This window comes from Podarcis erhardii (genome assembly GCF_964252035.2).
Source record: "Podarcis erhardii genome assembly, chromosome: 1".
In the NCBI taxonomy this organism is placed as follows: Eukaryota; Metazoa; Chordata; class Lepidosauria; order Squamata; family Lacertidae; genus Podarcis; species Podarcis erhardii.
The window spans coordinates 120,125,531-120,143,712 of record NC_138497.1 but is presented as its reverse complement, the minus strand read 5'-3'; the positions used below and the strand labels follow the sequence as shown (position 1 = coordinate 120,143,712).

The 18,182-nt window shown below is 45.2% G+C and overlaps 1 protein-coding gene across 2 annotated transcripts in view; it reads left to right on the top strand.

The window, feature by feature from the left end:
* The window catches only part of GAD1 (glutamate decarboxylase 1), a 57,651-nt gene that overhangs the window by 19,966 nt on the left and 19,503 nt on the right, over positions 1-18,182 (top strand). For both annotated transcript variants that reach the window (XM_081876152.1, XM_081876153.1), the window contains exons 5-6: positions 3,701-3,943; positions 10,512-10,602. In XM_081876152.1, the coding sequence (XP_081732278.1) occupies positions 3,701-3,943; positions 10,512-10,602 (334 nt within the window). The remainder of the gene's footprint in view (positions 1-3,700; positions 3,944-10,511; positions 10,603-18,182) is intronic.

The window sequence follows — 18,182 nt, the reverse complement described above, 5'->3', positions numbered from 1 at the left end:
CCCTTCTCCTAAAGATACTGGCACATTGCTTAAGAGAATCATTGGCCCATTGGTAGCTCAGTGATTGCCCTGGCTGGCCTTGATCTCAGAAAGGGGATGTTTCCCACCCTACCTGGAGAATGCTGGGCTGGGTGAATTTGAGACCTTTTGCATACAAAGTAGATGTCCCACCACTGAATTATGGCCCTTCCCTAATATTTGAGGGGGGGCAGGTGGGAGGAGAGAGATGGTCCATAGAGGTCAAAGGCTGCAATCCTAACTCCACTTTCCAGTGAGTAAACCCCGTTGATTTCAGTAGGATTGCTTCTGAGTAGACATGGTTGGGATTGCGCTGATGGGGAATTATGCACAGAGTGAAGAAAGAGAAGTGTCCCTTGACCCAACACACATACACACACACTTTCTCACACAACTTAAAATGGGAGTCATCCACTGAAGCTGATTGACAGGAGAATCACCAATACAGGCAAAAGGAAGTCTTTATCTATCCCAAGTTTATTAATGTATTGGAGTCACCGACACAAGATGTGGTGATGGCCACTGGCTTAACCACCACCAGTCAAGAAGTGAGTTGCATTGAATTCAAGGGGGCTTAGTCCCAGGTAAGTGGGGTTAGTGTAACAGCTTTAGATGGAGTTATAATAGTGGGGATTTGGACAAAATTCATGGCTTGTCAGCCACCATAGCTATATGAAGCTTCCGTGTGCAGAGACATTAACAGCAGTTGCTGGGGGAGGGTACACAGTGTGTGGGAAGTGTTGCCTTCATGACTTGCTTATATGGGCTTCCAGGGGCACTTGCCTGATCAGACTTCTGCTGGTAACAGGACACTAGGCTAGGCAGGCTTTAATTCTGGTGCAGCAGGGCTCTTAGCTAGCAGCCCCCATTTAAGCTGAGACGTGACAGTAGTACTGTGAGGACTCCATAGAAGTGAAAGGAAACACACTTTGTACGAAAGCAGAGGCATTCCTATATTTTTCAGGCGTTTCCGGCTTTGAGTCATGCATGCAGATTGTGTAGCTCAGGGTTTGACGAAGCTGAATTCAAATTCAGCACCAAAGAGAGCTCCTACACAGCAGCATGTAAAATCAAGGGCTGGAGGTGGCCTTTTGAGCTGCTCCGTCCCAGTTCCTGACAACCTAGTAGTTCGAAAGAACATCAAACTGCAAGTAGATAAATAGGTACCACTCCCGCAGGAAGGTTAACGGCATTTTGTGATCCAGAAGCTGTATGCTGGCACCCTCAGCCAGTAAAGCGAGATGAGCGCCTTAACCCCAGAGTCGTCTGTGACTGGACCTAATGGTCAGGGGTCCCATTACCTTTCTCTTTACCTCCAATCCACTTCTCCTGTACTCCTCTCCCTTTATTGGGGCCCTAGGAACATATAAAACAGCAAACTCAGCCAGTCATACTGTAGCCTCTGACTGCAGCAGGCAATGTGCTTTTGTTGTCCAAGAAGCTGCTTCCCATAATAACTACCATTTAGGTAGGTCAGAAGCTGCTGAAAGACCACAGTCATGATTCTACATGTACACTGAAAAGGTGTAGACATTAATTATTCATGACTGTTTCAGATCGCTTGCCATGTGGAGTTAAATTTATGAATTTCAGAAACACACACTGCAATCAACAGATCTGAATCCACACAGTAGGAGCCTTCAACTACTATATATAAGCAAAGATGCACTAAAGCTAGTTATATTCATGCTTGTGGGTGGTTTCCAAAGATATAAAACATATAGCAAGCTGTTAATACACCCCAAATGTAAGATAAATGTATTTGAATGAGTGGTTTTTGTGTGGGGGAGGGGAGATTGAGATAGAAAGAGCTCAGTAATTTCTAACATTAAGAGGCACAGACCTTCCTGGAAGTAAACCACCAACACACAAGGGGATAGTTCATAGTTGCCCAGTGATGCAGGAAAGGCACTCTGTACATGCTCGGAGACACTTGCTCTTCAGAGAGACAATTGTGTTAGTTTGTTGTTGCAAAACAAAAAGGAGGCCTGAAGCACTTTGAGGACTATTAGATTTGTCACAACACAAGGTTTTGTGGGCTTCAAACTCTACCATCAGACACATATTATCTTTGTTCTGTTCTTGAGTATGGAAGGAAATATTGAAAACAATGGGGCCAGAGTTCAACAGGAGCAACAGCCTGTGTAACTATTCTGACCGGGTCCCTGTATTTTTAATAGCTTGCTTAGAAGCAGAAATTCAGCAAGTGGCCTCATCAGCCTCCGTCGCCACCCCCCCCCCCCCGCCACCGGATAATATAATATATAATATAATCTGACAGAGTGAGGATAACACTTCATGACTCTGACCAAGCGGGCTCTGGTTAGTTCATGAAATTTTATGCCATAGTAAATCTGTTAGTTTTTAAGATGCCACAAAGTGTTGTTCTGCATAGTTCTTCATAGTCCCAGGTCATATAAAGCAGGCAGAGTTGTGTGTGTTTTGGTTCACACCACACTTCTTCTTTTTTGGCTAGCCCCCCCCCGCCCCCCCCATTAAATCAGGGTTCACCAACCTTTCTGAGAACTGAGATGGGATCCTTTTCTTCCCTACCCTTCTTGCATTTCTCCAGTTAAAGGGCTACCTTCCTGGGGAGGGGGGGCCTTGAGACAGATGTACTAACTGCTTTTCAACTAGGGATCTAGTGCCTTTAACAGTTGTGTGACAGGCAAAAATCCAGCAAGTTACTTTCTCTCTTTCTTTTGCAAAACCACTGCCAGTCAGTGCCCACAATACTAGTGTTAGCTGGACCAATGGTCCAACTTAATATAGAGCAGCTTCCTAGAATCCCAGAATTGTAGAGATGGAAGGGACCATGAGGGTCACCTAGTCCAACTCTCTGCAATGCAGGAAGATTTCACTCAACATGGGGGCTTGAAGCTACAACCCTGGGATTAAATGGGACCTGGCTCTAAATAGGTTAGAGATACCTTCCCTAGATGCAGTGATGAGGAGAGTGAGTATGGAGACAAGGACGCTCTTGCTTTCTGGGGGGGGGGGGGAGGGAATAATCCAGAGCACCACATCCTGTTTTTACATGTGTAACACGGATCAGAATATTCACATCTCCCCAAAGCATGCATTGAAAGAACGCAGAAATTCCATCCATTTTCCTGTTTAGCTACCCTGTTCTTGAGCACAGAGAGGGTGAAGGGTTTTAGTGTTCTTAAGTTTGCATTTTGATATGCTAGTGGTAGCTATTCCGGATTAACCAATGTGTAGCAAAAGGCAGTCAGTGTGGTTAGCATTTAAGAGGGTCGGTTGCACGAAACATGTTGCACTGTTTCTTGTTAGTTGTATAGTTTTGCTGATCCAAAAAATAATTTAAAAAACACGATAAAAAGAGCGTTGGCCGCTGGGGAGACCCAGATTCAAAGTCCCACTTGGTCAAAAAGCTTGAGGTGCAACATGGGTCCACTCATTCCATCTCTCGGTCTTTCCTTTCTCACAGGGTTGTTGTGAAGATAGTGCAGGTGACTTGTTAAGAGTCTGTGTACTTCCTTGAGCTCCTTGAAGGAAAACCAGGGTATAATTGTACTCAGTCAATAAACATGCACTTAGGAGTAACTTGGCAAAAGAGGATGACATGGGGGTGGGGAGATATTGCACACCCTCTTGTTGGCCTCCCTTAACAGGGCTGTTGTTGTTGTTGTTGTTGTTGTTTTATCGGTCCCTTCCTCAGATCTGCTGCCAGCTAAGAATGGTGAGGAGCAGACGGTGCAATTCCTCCTGGAGGTGGTGGACATTCTCCTGACATATGTGAGGAAGACCTTCGACAGGTCCACCAAAGTCCTGGACTTCCACCACCCACACCAGCTCCTGGAGGGCATGGAAGGCTTCAACCTTGAGCTGTCTGACAACCCAGAGTCACTCGAGCAGATCCTGGTGGACTGCAGGGACACACTGAAATACGGAGTCAGGACAGGTGAGAGAAAGCCCTGGAGCTCTGTCCAGAAGTGAGGGGTATGTAGGCAAGGGCTTCTGCCAGGCCAGAGTCTGAAGGCACACAAGTTGTGGCACCCTGGCTGAAACCAAGAGCATCTGGGTCTGGCTAGTGCCCAGATGACAGACCACTGGGGAGCCAAATACCGTATTTTTCACTCCATAAGACACATTTTTTCCTCCTAAAAAGTAAGGGGAAATGTTTCTGCGTCTTATGGAATGAATGCGTGGTCCCTGGAGCCAAATTGCCCAGGGGCGAAAAGCAGATCATGCCTTTTTTTTTTTTTTTTTAGAAAGAGGGAAGGGGGTGTTGAAACAAAACCGCTGAGCAGCTGATCGGCAAGCAATTGGGAGGGATAAGGGACTCTAGATATAAAGCAGGCTGCCTGGGAGGGGGGAGGTAAAAGCACATGGATCCTCAGGATTTTTGCACTGGGTCACCCCAAATTCACCATCAGATCACATAGCATGTCCATGGCTATAGCCTGCATCAAAAAATCACGCACCCACTGTTTTGTGGGGCCGCAATGGCATGGCTTCACATGGATTCTCAGGATTTTTGCATTGGGCTACCCCAAACTCACCGTCAAATCACATATCATGTCTGTGGCCACAGCATGGACCATAAAAATCATACATCCACTGTTTCATTCAGAATATTTTTTTCTTGTTTTCCTCCTCTAAAAACTATGTGCGCCTTATGGTCAGGTGCGTCTTATGGAGCGAAAAATACGGTATATACCACCTTCAGTTCCATCATGGAAGAAATGCCAAATATAAATGTCAAAAAAGAAAAGAAAAAGAAAAACACTTCTCTTATCCCACATATTTCCAAAAAGGAAAGAAAAAGAGGCTTATGCGCTCATACTGAGTGAACTTAATTTTGATGCCTTTCTTCCTGGTTTCCATGAGGCCTATTCCCAAGAAAGATGTTAAAGATTGGGGTGCAAGTTAGCTGGAGAGAGGTGGTCTGGACCAAACAGTTGTTTCTGAACACATGTAGACTTTGATAAACATGCAGTGGCTGTGATCAGGGTCAGCCCAAGACATTTTGGTCCTTGGGGTAAACCACGAGGGAGAAGTAAAGATCTACATCGGAAACAAGGGTGGGAGGAGACCAGCAGTGCCTGGTCTATTCTCCAAAAAGCCACCATGGAGGTGGGATTGGGCAGGGGGCTGCCAAGGAGGCAGCAGGTCCAACTTCCATCGAGTATACTGGGGCAGTGGGCAGTGCATTCCTTGGAAGCTGGATCTGCTGCTCCTGTAGATCTTGCCACCCGAGGCGGTTACTTCACCTTGCCTCATAGGTCAGCTGGCCCTGGTTGTGATCCTAGCTGGCACACTTTCCTGAGAGCAATTCCTTCTGAACTCAGAGGGACTGGCTTCTGACAGGAGCACTACAGAGAGAGGAGGAGGAGGGTATAAGCCCCCCTCCTTATATTTCTGACTATGTTATTTTCCAGGAATGTCTATATATCTGGGTATATTATAAAGCATATCAAAAGCAGCAGTGGCAAATGCTTTTAAAATGCACTGCTTCCCTCCTGCAGCTTAACTTGAATATATGCAAGAAGCAGGCTTTCAAATTTGTCTGTGAATTTGGCTCCCCACCCCACCACCCTACCTGTCAGACTAAGGAAACCCGCCCACCATGGCAACACGGCTTCCCTATAGGATCAGACTGAAGTGACTCTTGCCTTGTTGCCTACAGTAGGCAGACTGTTGGCAGTTCCGTTTGTCACTCAAACGGGCATTTTTGTAGCGTTGGGTGTAGACAGCGCAGACAAGCACATTTGAAAAGTCGTAATCCCTTTCACTTGATGAAATGCAAGCGGCGTGTATCTCGGGGGAACGATATCATTAGGTAAATGAGGGCATAAATGACACTGAATTTGCAGTTTTTCTTCTTTATGTTCCCAAGACATTTAATGCCAAAAAGCAAAGAAAGGAAAGGGGGAGAATTTGGTTTCTTGGGATCATTAATACCTGGCCGCCCTTCTGATAATTCATCGGGCAAGGGGAGTCTCCAGTTTCCAGGTCTTTTCCAATAAAGGTATCAAATGTAATCTTCCCCTATTCATTTGTGAGTGTGAGTTTTTCTCAGGCCAATTTACAGTACATGTAATTTTCGAGAAGGGGTGTGTGAGTGTTTTAAATCTCACAGGGGAGCTGTCCAGCAGAGTCAGCAAAGTTTCACAAGCAAGTTCTGGTGCTGAATAGCAGGTGAACTGTCCAGGAGACCAGTGTGGAGTCGTGAAGCAGTTACACCAGCAGCTTCCAGGAAGCAGCTGAGGGTTTCTGTAGTGAGCCAGGCTACCCCACGCTTCTTGGTGAAGCCTTGATCTTAATCATACTTAAGGTGATGCATTCAGAAGAGGGCTGTGCCATTAGATATGAGCTACTGTTTGGATGCAGGTGGTGCTGTGGGTTAAACCACAGAGCTTAGGACTTGCTGATCAGAAGGTTGGCGGTTCAAATCCCCGCAACAGGGTGAGCTCCTGTTGCTCAGTCCCTGCTCCTGCCAACCTAGCAGTTCAAAAGCACGTCAAAGTGCAAGTAGATAAATAGGTACCGCTCCAGCGGGAAGGTAAACGCCGTTTCCGTGCGCTGCTCTGGTTCACCAGAAGCGGCTTAGTCATGCTGGCCACATGACCCAGAAGCTGTATGCCGGCTCCCTCGGCCAGTAAAGCGAGATGAGCACCACAACCCTAGAGTCGGTCACGACTGGACCTAATGGTCAGGGTCCCTTTACCTTTACCTTACTATTTGGACTCGTTTTTGTTTTTGTTTCTGATATCCCAATGATAAGCACAAAGAAGCTAGAGCTGGGTGAATGAGTCCAGCCGGGGTGCATTATGAAAGAACTCTGGCTGGAGTGTAATCTCAGGGGCTCCCTTGGGGTGCCCTGACCCCTTTACAGCCTGGCTCAGGTAGAGGCTTGCAGTTAGTCTGGGCATCAACTTTTAATTTATTTTTAAAAGCCAGTTGTTCAAAGTTCTTCCTTGGGAATCTTGTTCAGGAAAGAATGGGTCAAAAATGATGTTCCCATGCCCTGAACTTAGCCTGAGTAGAGTGTCCTATGCACTTACAACTATTTATAAAGAGCAGTGGAGCAAGGAAACAAAAGTAATTTTTGAGCTGGAAACTACTTTTTATCACAGAATAGGTGTCAGAAAAGGGGCAACAGCCACCATACTCTGCTCCAGTATTTATTACTTTTTTCATTTATAACCTGCTTTCTTCCATCATGGAACCCATGGTGGTATATATGTGGTTCTCAGGAGGTCTATTCAAGCAATAACTAAACCCAGACCTGGTCTGGTGAGATCGCAGTAGTCTTATGTGCCTTGTCCTGGATATTATGACACAGTGCGATGATAGCAGAGCATGCCAGAATCCCTAGCCTGAAATCAGCCACTGTCAACACATATGATGCTACTCAGCACTGAAACAGAACATCACATGAGGCAGCTCAGCCACCTGTCATTTTGAAGGTTTTATAAGCTCCCATGGGATCAAATAATAGTTGATAGTTGGGAGCTAAAATGGGTAGGTAATACAGTGCAGCACATCATGGTGGACCTATCCATTGCCTTACATTGCTGCTATGGCTAGATAGGCATTGCACACTCTCCATGCTGTTACTCCTTTAAGACCTGGGTATTCGCAGCTGAGCAGTTACCAGATGTAATATAGCTTCATACTGCATTCTGTATGAATACACATAAATCCCAGAAGGATGGTTACCCAAACTTTACTTGACTACCTTTGTGAAAGAACTGACGCGCAGCGTAAATTAATAATGCAGAGTTTTTAATTGAATAAAAGCTTTGCTGAGTTAAAATAAACTTCTTCATAAACAACATGGTTCCAAGCAGTTTGACTGAGATTACATACAGACTCTGCTCACAACTGAAGCAGACTGACTCTCACTGACATCCTACAGAGAGCACAAAGTGAAACTGGCTGCTAATGACTCAACAGTTAGCAGTTAGGCCTGAATAACTTTAGTTGGCCCAAATGAGTGTGCAGTCCCAGCACTTCCCAGCCTGCTTTGCTGCTTCTGCTCTCATGTGTCTTTGTCACATGACAAGAACATCCCACCGTCTCCTTCCATGGATTGTCCCTATTGCAGATGGAAAGTATTTCCTAATATTTAAGTTAAAATCAATGCTTCCATAATTTAAAATCATTAGTTATTGTCTTTTCTGTCCTGGGAGAGATCAAGGAGAGATCATGGACCTTTAAAAACAATACTACGTGGTCCACTGCTTTCACCAACACATGTTTACCCAGAATTAATCCGCACTGTATTCAATGGGGCTTAACTCCTAGGGAAGAGTGCGTAAAGTTGAAGCCTTCACAATTATTTCATGCAGGGATAGATAACTTTCATATGCTGTTGAGCAACAGGCAGGGATTATGGGAGTTGTAGTCCAAGAACATAGGGAGGGCCACATGTTCAAATGGAAAAGTTGTTTTGTCTCAGATACTGAAACGAGTTTTCCATCACACACAACAGTTCTGAATGGCAAGGTTCCTAGAATACTTTAACTCCCAGCAAGCATTTGTACCTGTAGGACAGATTAGTTGTGACTGACTGAGTCCAGTTGGTTGCAGTGGAAGTGATGTGCAGTGCTATTTTTCTAGAAAAAGAGGTGCCAGAACTCGCCACGAACACCTCCCTCTTATAATGGCAATGGCGCACACCTGAGAGGTGCTGGAACTGAGTTCTGGCTGAAAAATGCCCTGGTTATGTGTGACTAACGTTAGTTGGATTGGGACCTTGTGCTTTGCTTTCATAACAGGTTGTTGAAAAGACAACTGTTGTGTTGCTATAAGTGCCAGTCAGACATGCAGTGGCGTAGAGTGGGTTGTCAGCACCCGGGGCAAGGCAAGTAATTTGCGCCCCCTAACCCATGGATTTGCGCCCCCTAACCCATGGATTTGCGCCCCCTAACCCTAACCCCCAGATGTTGCGCCCAGTGCGGCCGGCCCCCCTGCACCCCCCACGCTACGCCACTGCAGACATGCCTACCACCCTCAGTTCAAAGGTCATATTTAAAGTCAGGTGACCCAGGCGATCAGATTTGTGGGGAGGAGAGTCCTGGGTTCAGGGCATGCCTGATGCTAGTCTTCTACTTTCATATTTTCTTTTTTGCCATCATGGTGCAACACCATTTGGATTTTCAACCTTGGGCATCATATCATCTTGGACTACCTCCAGATGTTGATTTCCTTGGGGTAAACATTATGCCTTGCTAGTTGAATCCAGTTGTTCAGTTTTGTTTTGTTTTGTTTTGTTTTTTTGTTTTTGTTTTAATCACAGTATGAAGGATTTAATTTTGCAATACTTTCAGAATGAACAGGTTTGGGTTAAGTCTTGCTAGTAGGGAGGGATGATGTGGCCGCTGAATACCTGTTTTCACTGAAGTCATGAAACAATAGTTCGGTGATTAGATTTAGATTTTTCTAGGGCCTTTTGAGTGTGTGCATCAAACCTTAATGCGAGTCCTAATATGATCTGACAGTGTTCTTCTCTGCTACTGGGCACCAGGCAGCTTTATGAACTTGTGTCAGAACAAGCCATTAGGTTGTCAGCATGGTTTTGCATGAAATACGTTTTCTGAATTACCTTCTGTCTCTCACTCTCAAAACCGATACTTTTTAAAAACTAATTTTCTTTCTGAAGGTCACTTGAATAAAGCTCGTTGGTTGAAAATAGGAAACAAAAGATACTCCTTAAATTGTGGGTCAGGATCACGGGCCTCTTTGCTTCCATGATTTGGCTATAAGAAAGGGCTTGGCAGTCTTTTAATCAGCTGCTAAATAAATATGCAATCAGCCATCCTGAATGGAAGGTCTCAAAATTATATTTTCCTAATAGGACGCTAGAGGGAAGGGATGCTGTGACAGGTGTCTGCTATATTTTTGAATTCATTGGTAATAATAGAAGATATACAGTAATTAAAATATTTATAGAACTGCAGTCAAAATATAAAATGAAGCATCCCAGAGTTGCTTCTACCTCTTTGTCATTCATTGCCTGTAGGGCTACAAATGCAACCCTATGCATGTCTACTTGGAAGTAAGTTTACTGAATACAATGGTGCTTATTCCAAGATTAGTGGGTATGGGATTTCAGTCTTAAAGAAGAGCAGAGGTAAAGAAATAACTACTATACAATAAGCAACCTGATCCACAGATCCATCCCTATTTATTGAGACTTAATTTTAATGCATATTAATCAAATGCTGGTGCATTCTAGATTAACACACTTCTCTGAAAAAGAGTAGATGAATGCATTGAGTTAACTATTGCATTTCCCATTTCCAACCTACCTAAATTATAACATGTTTCCTTATTGTAAATAGTAATAACAAACAGTAGCATTTCTAGTCTGAAGGCATAACTTTATGCAACACATATTGCAAAATCATTTGGGGGGGGGGCTACTGATAAAAGAATATGAAACCTCAGAGAACCAGAAGCAATGCAGATGCATAGATAATATGCATGTCTCCTTTAGATGGTGTCATTTGTTTTTCTAGGTCACCCTCGCTTTTTCAACCAGCTTTCTACAGGGCTTGATATCATTGGCTTGGCTGGAGAATGGCTGACGTCTACTGCTAATACAAACATGTAAGTACCTTAGGACTTTTCTCTCTGCAGTATGGTGAGAAGGCAAAGTCCTGTAGATGTTGGACTACAGTTCCCACCATCCCTGACCATGTTCTGTGGGCTGGGGCCGATGGGAATTGAATTCCAACAAAGCTAGAGGGCACAAGGCTTAGCTATCCTTGGGATAGAGCATCACTTCAGTGTGCTAAAAACAAAGACAGATGAATTGGTTAGACTGTCTCTGTTTATTTTTTTTCTCCTCTTGGGTTTGGACTCTATTCTAAGTAGACAAGGATATTTAAGGGGGTGTGTATGGGTATGTAGATAGATTAATTAGGGGTTTAACTTCTGTGATACTGTGGCACCTAGACCATATCAAGAAAATTAAGGGACTTGTGGGGCCATGCTGTTCTATGACATGGGCATAGCTAGGATTTTTGTTAGGGGAGCAGGACTTTGGGGGGGGGCAGAACCAACGTGATTGGTCAGTTAGTTAAGTATTTCTATTGTTTTACTTGATGTAAAACATCTGCCCCACCCCCACCCTGGCTACACCCATGTTCTATGGTGTGGATAAATCTATGGGAGGTTGGCAGGTGGAGGGATGAAAACAGGCAGCAGAGTTAAATATCCACAATAAATAGTTCTAGAAATTCATTGGGTGCATCATCTATTTATCTTCACAACAAATGGATAGGAGGTTGAAACTGCTTGCTGTGCACACATTAGGAAAAGTAGCGTAAGCACTCCAGCTGCTGCTGCTGCTGCTGCTAACCCCCATCTTGGGAGATAATCAGGGAAAAGCTGATCCATCTTCTCCACTTTTAGAAATTTCTCCTGGTTCCTTTGATAGGTTCATTTCACATATTCTGAATGAGAAATTAAACTAATACACAACCTAGGCATATTAACATTTATCTGAACCTGGCTCAAGGTTTACCTCTGTCTGTCTTTGAAGTTGTCCTGAGTATATTCAATGTTGTTGTGGGGTGGTTAAGATTTCTTTTTGGAATTCCCCTGTTCGAAGTCTTGGAATTAGAAGGCGTGCTGGCTACAAACCTGAAGCTAGTCTTTGTTTGTTTGTTCGTTTTTGTTTTAAAGATAACCAGAATATCTGGAGGAGTCACACTTTCATATTTTCTGTATTAAAAGGAGGGCTAAAGTTGAGTTACAATCAAAACCTTCCACTGGAATCGATGTAAAAAAAAAAAAAATTTGCTCAGAAGGTGAGGAGAGACCAGAACTAGATTTTAAGGTTATGTTTTAATCACCCATAGAAGTAGTTGGTAAGATGCTCTTCATTGATGCAGAATGGATTAAGAACCAGAAAGTGGAATGATAACATACTCAGCTGAATTATTAGTCTTCGTGTTATGCTTTAACATAGTGCAAAGAAGGACTTTCAGTAGCAGAGGAGGAAATTGCAACTGTAGTTAGCGTTAGATTCCATCATTTTATGAAATGCAATTATCTTTATTGATACGGAGGTTGCGGGGGAAAAGTTAAAATGAAGTTCAAGGTGATTGTTGGTATCAGCCCCCAGACTTACTGAAAGGGATGGAAAGCGGGTGTGAGACACGCCTGGAGGCAGTTTGAAATTGTGTATTGATTTGCATGGGCTTTAGAAAGTGTGACATGAGAGTACTCCGAATACTCATCAGCGATCAAAAGGCAGGTTTCTATTTCAGACCCTTGTTAGATGTGTGCAGTGATGACTACATTCATAAGCAGCTGAAAAATCTCACCAGATGGAAAAGCAAGTTCATTGTGGGCAAAATGGCAACGCATGAAGGAGCTTTTCCTGCAAATGGAAAAGCGAACTTTCTGCCATTTGCACCATCCACTGATAATGCTCTGTTGGTTTCAATGGGAGAGTTAAACATCTGTCATTCCTTGCTTGTTTGTTATATACTGACCAATAACAAATAATCTCTCAGCAATTTACAAGTAAAAAAAAAAATCAACATGCATAATAAACACAAACTCCAACAACAAAATAAAACCAGGTTAAAATCAGCAGCAGAACATGGCGTCTATACAATGGCTCTACAAAGCTCTGGAATGTTTTCAAATGGAAATACTGAGTGTAAAAAAGATCATAAAGACATTTCCAGGCAAACCACTCCAAGGAAGGGCTTTCCACAGCCAGAGAGCCACCACAGAGAAGGTTCTCTCTCTCATAGCCACCTGCCACCCCTCATTTGGTAGAAGCACCCACAGAACAGCCACAGAAGACGATATTGAGGTCCAGAGAGGTGTACTGTATCTCCTTCAAGAAATCTTGCCCCAGGCCAGTTTTGGCCATGCGAGCACTTTGAAGTAGGCTTGGAAATGGACTAGAAGCCACTGCAGACATCAAAATACTGGTCTAATACTTTGGTGTAGTCTCACATGCGATGCATTGCAATGATCCAAACTAGAGAATGCCAGAACATGGATAACGGTAGCAAGGCTATTTTTGTGGCTCCCTACTACGTAATTTATCTGCCTAACCTGATGAGAAATGCTCCAAGCCACAGAGGCTACCTATGCCTCTAGGAAGAGCTGGATCAAATATAGGGCTGCCATACATCCACGTTTTCCCAGACATTACCAGGATTTCAAAGACAGAATTGACACCCGGGGAAATTTCCGAAAGGCTGCTCTTTGTCCTGGATCTTAGGCGAGTCAATTGAAAAATCATGCGTTGTTGTTGTTTTGGTGTTTTTGTACAAAGAAGCTCAACAACTTTGGGAGTGTCCTGGTTTTTACTTTTAGAAATATGGCAACCCTAAAAGGAGTTCGTACCCTATATGAACCTGGAAGTGCAACGCCTACAAAACAGATTGAACACTACTCAGTTGTGCAATGGAACTCACTCTCCCTCGCCTGGGTTCAGTGGCGTAGCGTGGGGGGTGCAAGGGGTGCCGGCCGCACCGGGCGCAACATCTGGGGGGCGCACTCGCCGCCTCCAGAGTCGCCGAAGAGCCTCGGGGCTCAGCTCCTTTGGGAGGAGGGGTCGGGCTGGGCGACCAGGGGGAGCAGCAGGCGCCAGCAAGGAGGTCCGGAGCCGGAGCCGGAGCCTGGCCAGGATCGCGCGCAGGACGGGGCGCAAGAGGGAGGGGAGAGTCGAGCCTGTCCCCCCCACGAGGACTGCTGCAAAGAGGCGGGAGGGAGAGGAGGCCCCTTGGGAGGAGCGGGCAGGTGCTGGGGTGGCAGCGCTGGGCGGGGGCCGAGGGGTGGGCGCCCCCCTGCGCGGGCATCGCCGCGCCGCCGCCGCGGGCTTGGCTGGGCCGCCGGCCGAGGGGAAGCACCAAACAAGGCCAGGATCCAGGCCCGCCCCGCTCTCCTTATTTGGCGCCCGGTTCCGGCTCCCGGGTGGCCTCCTCCCACCCGCTCTCGCTACCAGTGGAAAGAGAGACGGAGGCGCAGCGAAACCCGCAGCCTTTGCAGGCGCCGCCCGGCTGGGGGAGGGGAGCGCGGAGGAGCCCCGCGGGGCCTGGGCCCGGCCAGCCGAGCCTCCCGAATTGTGCCCCGCAGCCAGGATCTTGTGGCGAGGAAGGAGCCCAGTCTGCGCCCTCCTTCCCCACAGAGCTGCAGAGGGAAATCAAGGTTCTCCTGCTAGTTTCTCTTCTTCTCTTCCCCACACTGCGTTGCAACCGTGCCCCCCCCCTCTCGGTGCACATAGCACGATTGCAATCTCTCTCTCCCCCCCCCCCAAGTTAAACTAATGGAGCAAGCCAGCGCCAAAGATTTGTAGAACTGTGAATACCCCAGCCCAGGCAGCAGCAAGAAGCTGGCAGCGGCGGCAGGTTAGGGGTTAGGGGCGCAAATTACTTGCCTTGCCCCGGGTTATGGGGCGCAAATTACTTGCCTTGCCCCGGGTGCTGACAACCCACGCTACGCCGCTGCCTGGGTTGAATCTCAGCTTATTGGTACTGATTCATAATACCCAATGTTTCACCTACATTTGTTCAGAAGGAGTGAAAGAACTGGGTGTCATCCACATATTGGTGACAACCCAGATCACTTGACTTATAATAGTAGAGGGTAAATGACCCCCTGGATGGTTAAGTCCAGTCAAAGGTGACTAAGGGGTGTGGCGCTCATCTCACTTCAGACCGAGGAAGCCGACCTGTGTCCACAGACAGCTTTCCGGGTCATGTGGCCAGCATGACTAAACCGCTACTGGCGCACGAAGGACCGTGACGGAAATGCCGTTTACCTTCCTGCCGCAGCGGTACCTATTTATCTACTTGCACTTTGACGTGCTTTTGAACTGCTAGGTTGGCAGGAGCAGGGACCAAGCAACAGGAGCTCACCCTGTCGCGGGGATTCGAATCGCCGACCTTCTGATCGGCAAGTCCTAGGCTCTGTGGTCTGCACCAAAATAAATCCTGTAAAACACAGGTCAGAGTCCTGCATGGTTACTCTCGAGCAACCGCAACAGCCACCTGACAATAACAGAGGCTTTTGGGGAAGTCACTGTAGTGTGTAGTTTGAAGATCAGCAGATACTCAGATATTCATTACAGATACTCATGCTCTAATCCAAAATGCACTGAAGCCAATGGAAGAACTCCCACTGCCTTTGGCAGACCTTGGTATAGACTCCCAAATTAATGACTCAAGCTGTGTAGCTGTCTTTTTCTGGGCCCCAGCTGCTTGGTGAATGCACATGCAGCCTATAAATGTACCATCCCTGGAAAATTTCACATCTTGGATGTTGTACAGGTGAAGATTGCTTGACTTATTTTGATCAGAATCCACAAACTATGTAGGATAGCATACCTAGCACATTAGCTACCTAAGGTAGTTTATGGATTGCCATCTTCTCATCAATTTATTACCGTATATACAAATTCCAAACTTTTTGTTTCTCACGCTGATGGTACTTAAAGTCTGTGCGATGTACTTGACACAAAATACCTGAAGGGAAGAAGAAAATGCATCTAATAGTAACCTAAGTTTAGTAAGATTTTGTAGAAGGAATTCCCTGATGAAAGGAAGTTGGATCCTCAGCACCAGACCCTTGGCTTGTGTTTCCTTTGAATACGTTTTGACAATCTCAGCCAAAAAAAAAAAAATCCATTTAAAAGTCCTTCAGTGCATTAGTTAAACAAATTATTGCTTTTATAATGCAGCTGTTCACAAGACCCCAGAAACATTCTCGACAAACTGGAACATGTCCAGAGGAGGGCAACCAAAATGGTCAAAGGCCTGGAAACGATGCCTTATGAGGAACAGCTAAGGGAGCTGGGCATGTTTAGCCTGGAGAAGAGGAGGTTAAGGGGTGATATGATAGCCATGTTCAAATATATAAAAGGATGTCACATAGAGGAGGGAGAAAGGTTGTTTTCTGCTGCTCCAGAGAAGCGGACACAGAGCAATGGATCCAAACTACAAGAAAAAAGATTCCACCTAAACATTAGGAAGAACTTCCTGACAGTAAGAGCTGTTCGACAGTGGAATTTGCTGCCAAGGAGTGTGGTGGAGTCTCCTTCTTTGGAGGTCTTTAAGCAGAGGCTTGACAACCATATGTCAGGAGTGCTCTGATGGTGTTTCCTGCTTGGCAGGGGGTTGGACTCGGTGGCCCTTGTGGTCTCTTCCAGCTCTATGATTCTATGATTCTATGACTCATTATGAAGACCGTGGGTATTCCAGAGACTTGGTCACGTCCAAGCGGAACAGAAACAACACACTCTTTGAAGGATACTTTTGAAAAGTGTTGAGACATTTTAGCCAGTACAGAATGCTGCAGTTGACCAGAACCTATGTTTGGAATCACTTGTCCTTGTTGGCCAGTGGTCTCATGAAATAGGGTCTTCTTGGTGGTAGCACCTTGTCAGCAGAGCTCACTAGCCCAGGCAGTTCACTTAGTTGCCTCCCTGCTGATTTTCAGATGCTAAAACAAAGCTATACTCTTATTTCTCTCTCTCCCCTGTTTGTTTCATGTTACCCACGGCTTCTATGCTCTTTTATCTGCTGTCATTTTACTTTGCTCTTTATTTATATGCTGTTTTTTTATTGTTTCATTCTATCAGTTTTAATTGTGGTCTGTGCTGGAGGTCCTATGTGTACAGGGGGAAAGGCAGGGTATAAATATTTTGATTAATTGTTTAATGGTAAGATATCAAAACAGGCACACCATGGGAATTACTCTGTATATGCGTAGCATTTTCCGAAACATGGAAAAGTGCTAATTATTTATCTCTCTTTCCCCTTTGCTTCCCTTATGAGTGCATAAAATTGGTCAGGGGTCCCTGTTGCCTGCACATATATGTGAAACAAGATATACTAATAGGTACATGTAGTATACAGAAACTCTTTATTGATTGATTGATTGATTGATTGATTGATTGATTGATTTGATTGCCAACTTGCTTGCTTGCTTGTTTCTATATCTCACCTTTGCTCCAAGGAGCTGTCTCCATATTATCCTCACAACAACTCTCTGATGTAGGATAGACCAGTAGTTGGTGGCTGACCTAAGGGACCTACTCAGCTTCATGGCTGAGTGAGGATTTGAACCCTGGTCTCCCAGGTGCTAGTCTGATACCTGAACCACTATGCCATCTTGGCACCACATTCATTTTGAAACGTATGAAGCCAGCCTCAGTGTAGCAGGAGAAGGGGTTTGGGTTTTTTTGACAGGGGAACAAGCCGGGCAAAGTAACTCAAGCCCTACATGTGCGCTTGTGAAACATGGTCCACATATAAATGCCATCTTCAACTCCTTGAAAGATTCCATCAACGGTGTCTCTGAAAAAATGTAAACATCACTTGGGAAGACAGGCAAACTACGGTAATTCCAGTGTACTGGAAGAAGCAAAGATCACCAGCATCAAAGCAATGATTCTTCAATTTAACATCAATTTCATTGGACTGGTCATGCTGTTCGGATGCCTGATTATCGTCTTCCAAAGCAACTACGTACTCTATTTCAAACTTAAAAATGGAAAGCGTAATCTTGGTGGTCAACAAGAGAGGTTTAAAGACTCTCTCAAGGCAAATCTAAAAGAACGTATAAACACCAACAACTGGGAACCACTGGCCTGTGAGCACTGCAACTGGAGAACAGCCTTTACCAAAGGTGTCGTGGACTTTGAAGACACTCAAACTCAGGACAAAAGGGAAAAACAAGCTAAGAAGAAGGGAAATTTGGCAAACCCTCACCTTGATCAACTCCCGCCTGGAAACCTATGTCTCCACTGTGGAAGGATGTGTGGATCCAGGATTGGCCTCCACAGTCACTTATGGACTCGCTGTTAAGACTGTGTTCATGGAAGACGATCTTACTCAGCTACGAGTGGTCGCCAAAGAAGGAGGAAGAGACATGGGATGCCATGTTAGTTAGCTGTTGGGCACAAATCGCTGCAGCTTGTGCTATTGCAACGGATGCGATTGGGCTACAAGAAAATTTGCAGTTATCTATCTGGTCTTAACCACTGCAGTAGAAGAATTTTATTGTGGCAGTTAGCTATAATTCTCTTTGGGTTTATTTCCTTTATTGTGGAGGAGTGAAGAGTTTTGCCGGGAACTTTAATGAAGGAACAACTTCCTGTTTGATGTGAATAGTAATTTTGCTTTAGACTTTTCTTTGTCCTGAAATAGAAGAATAGA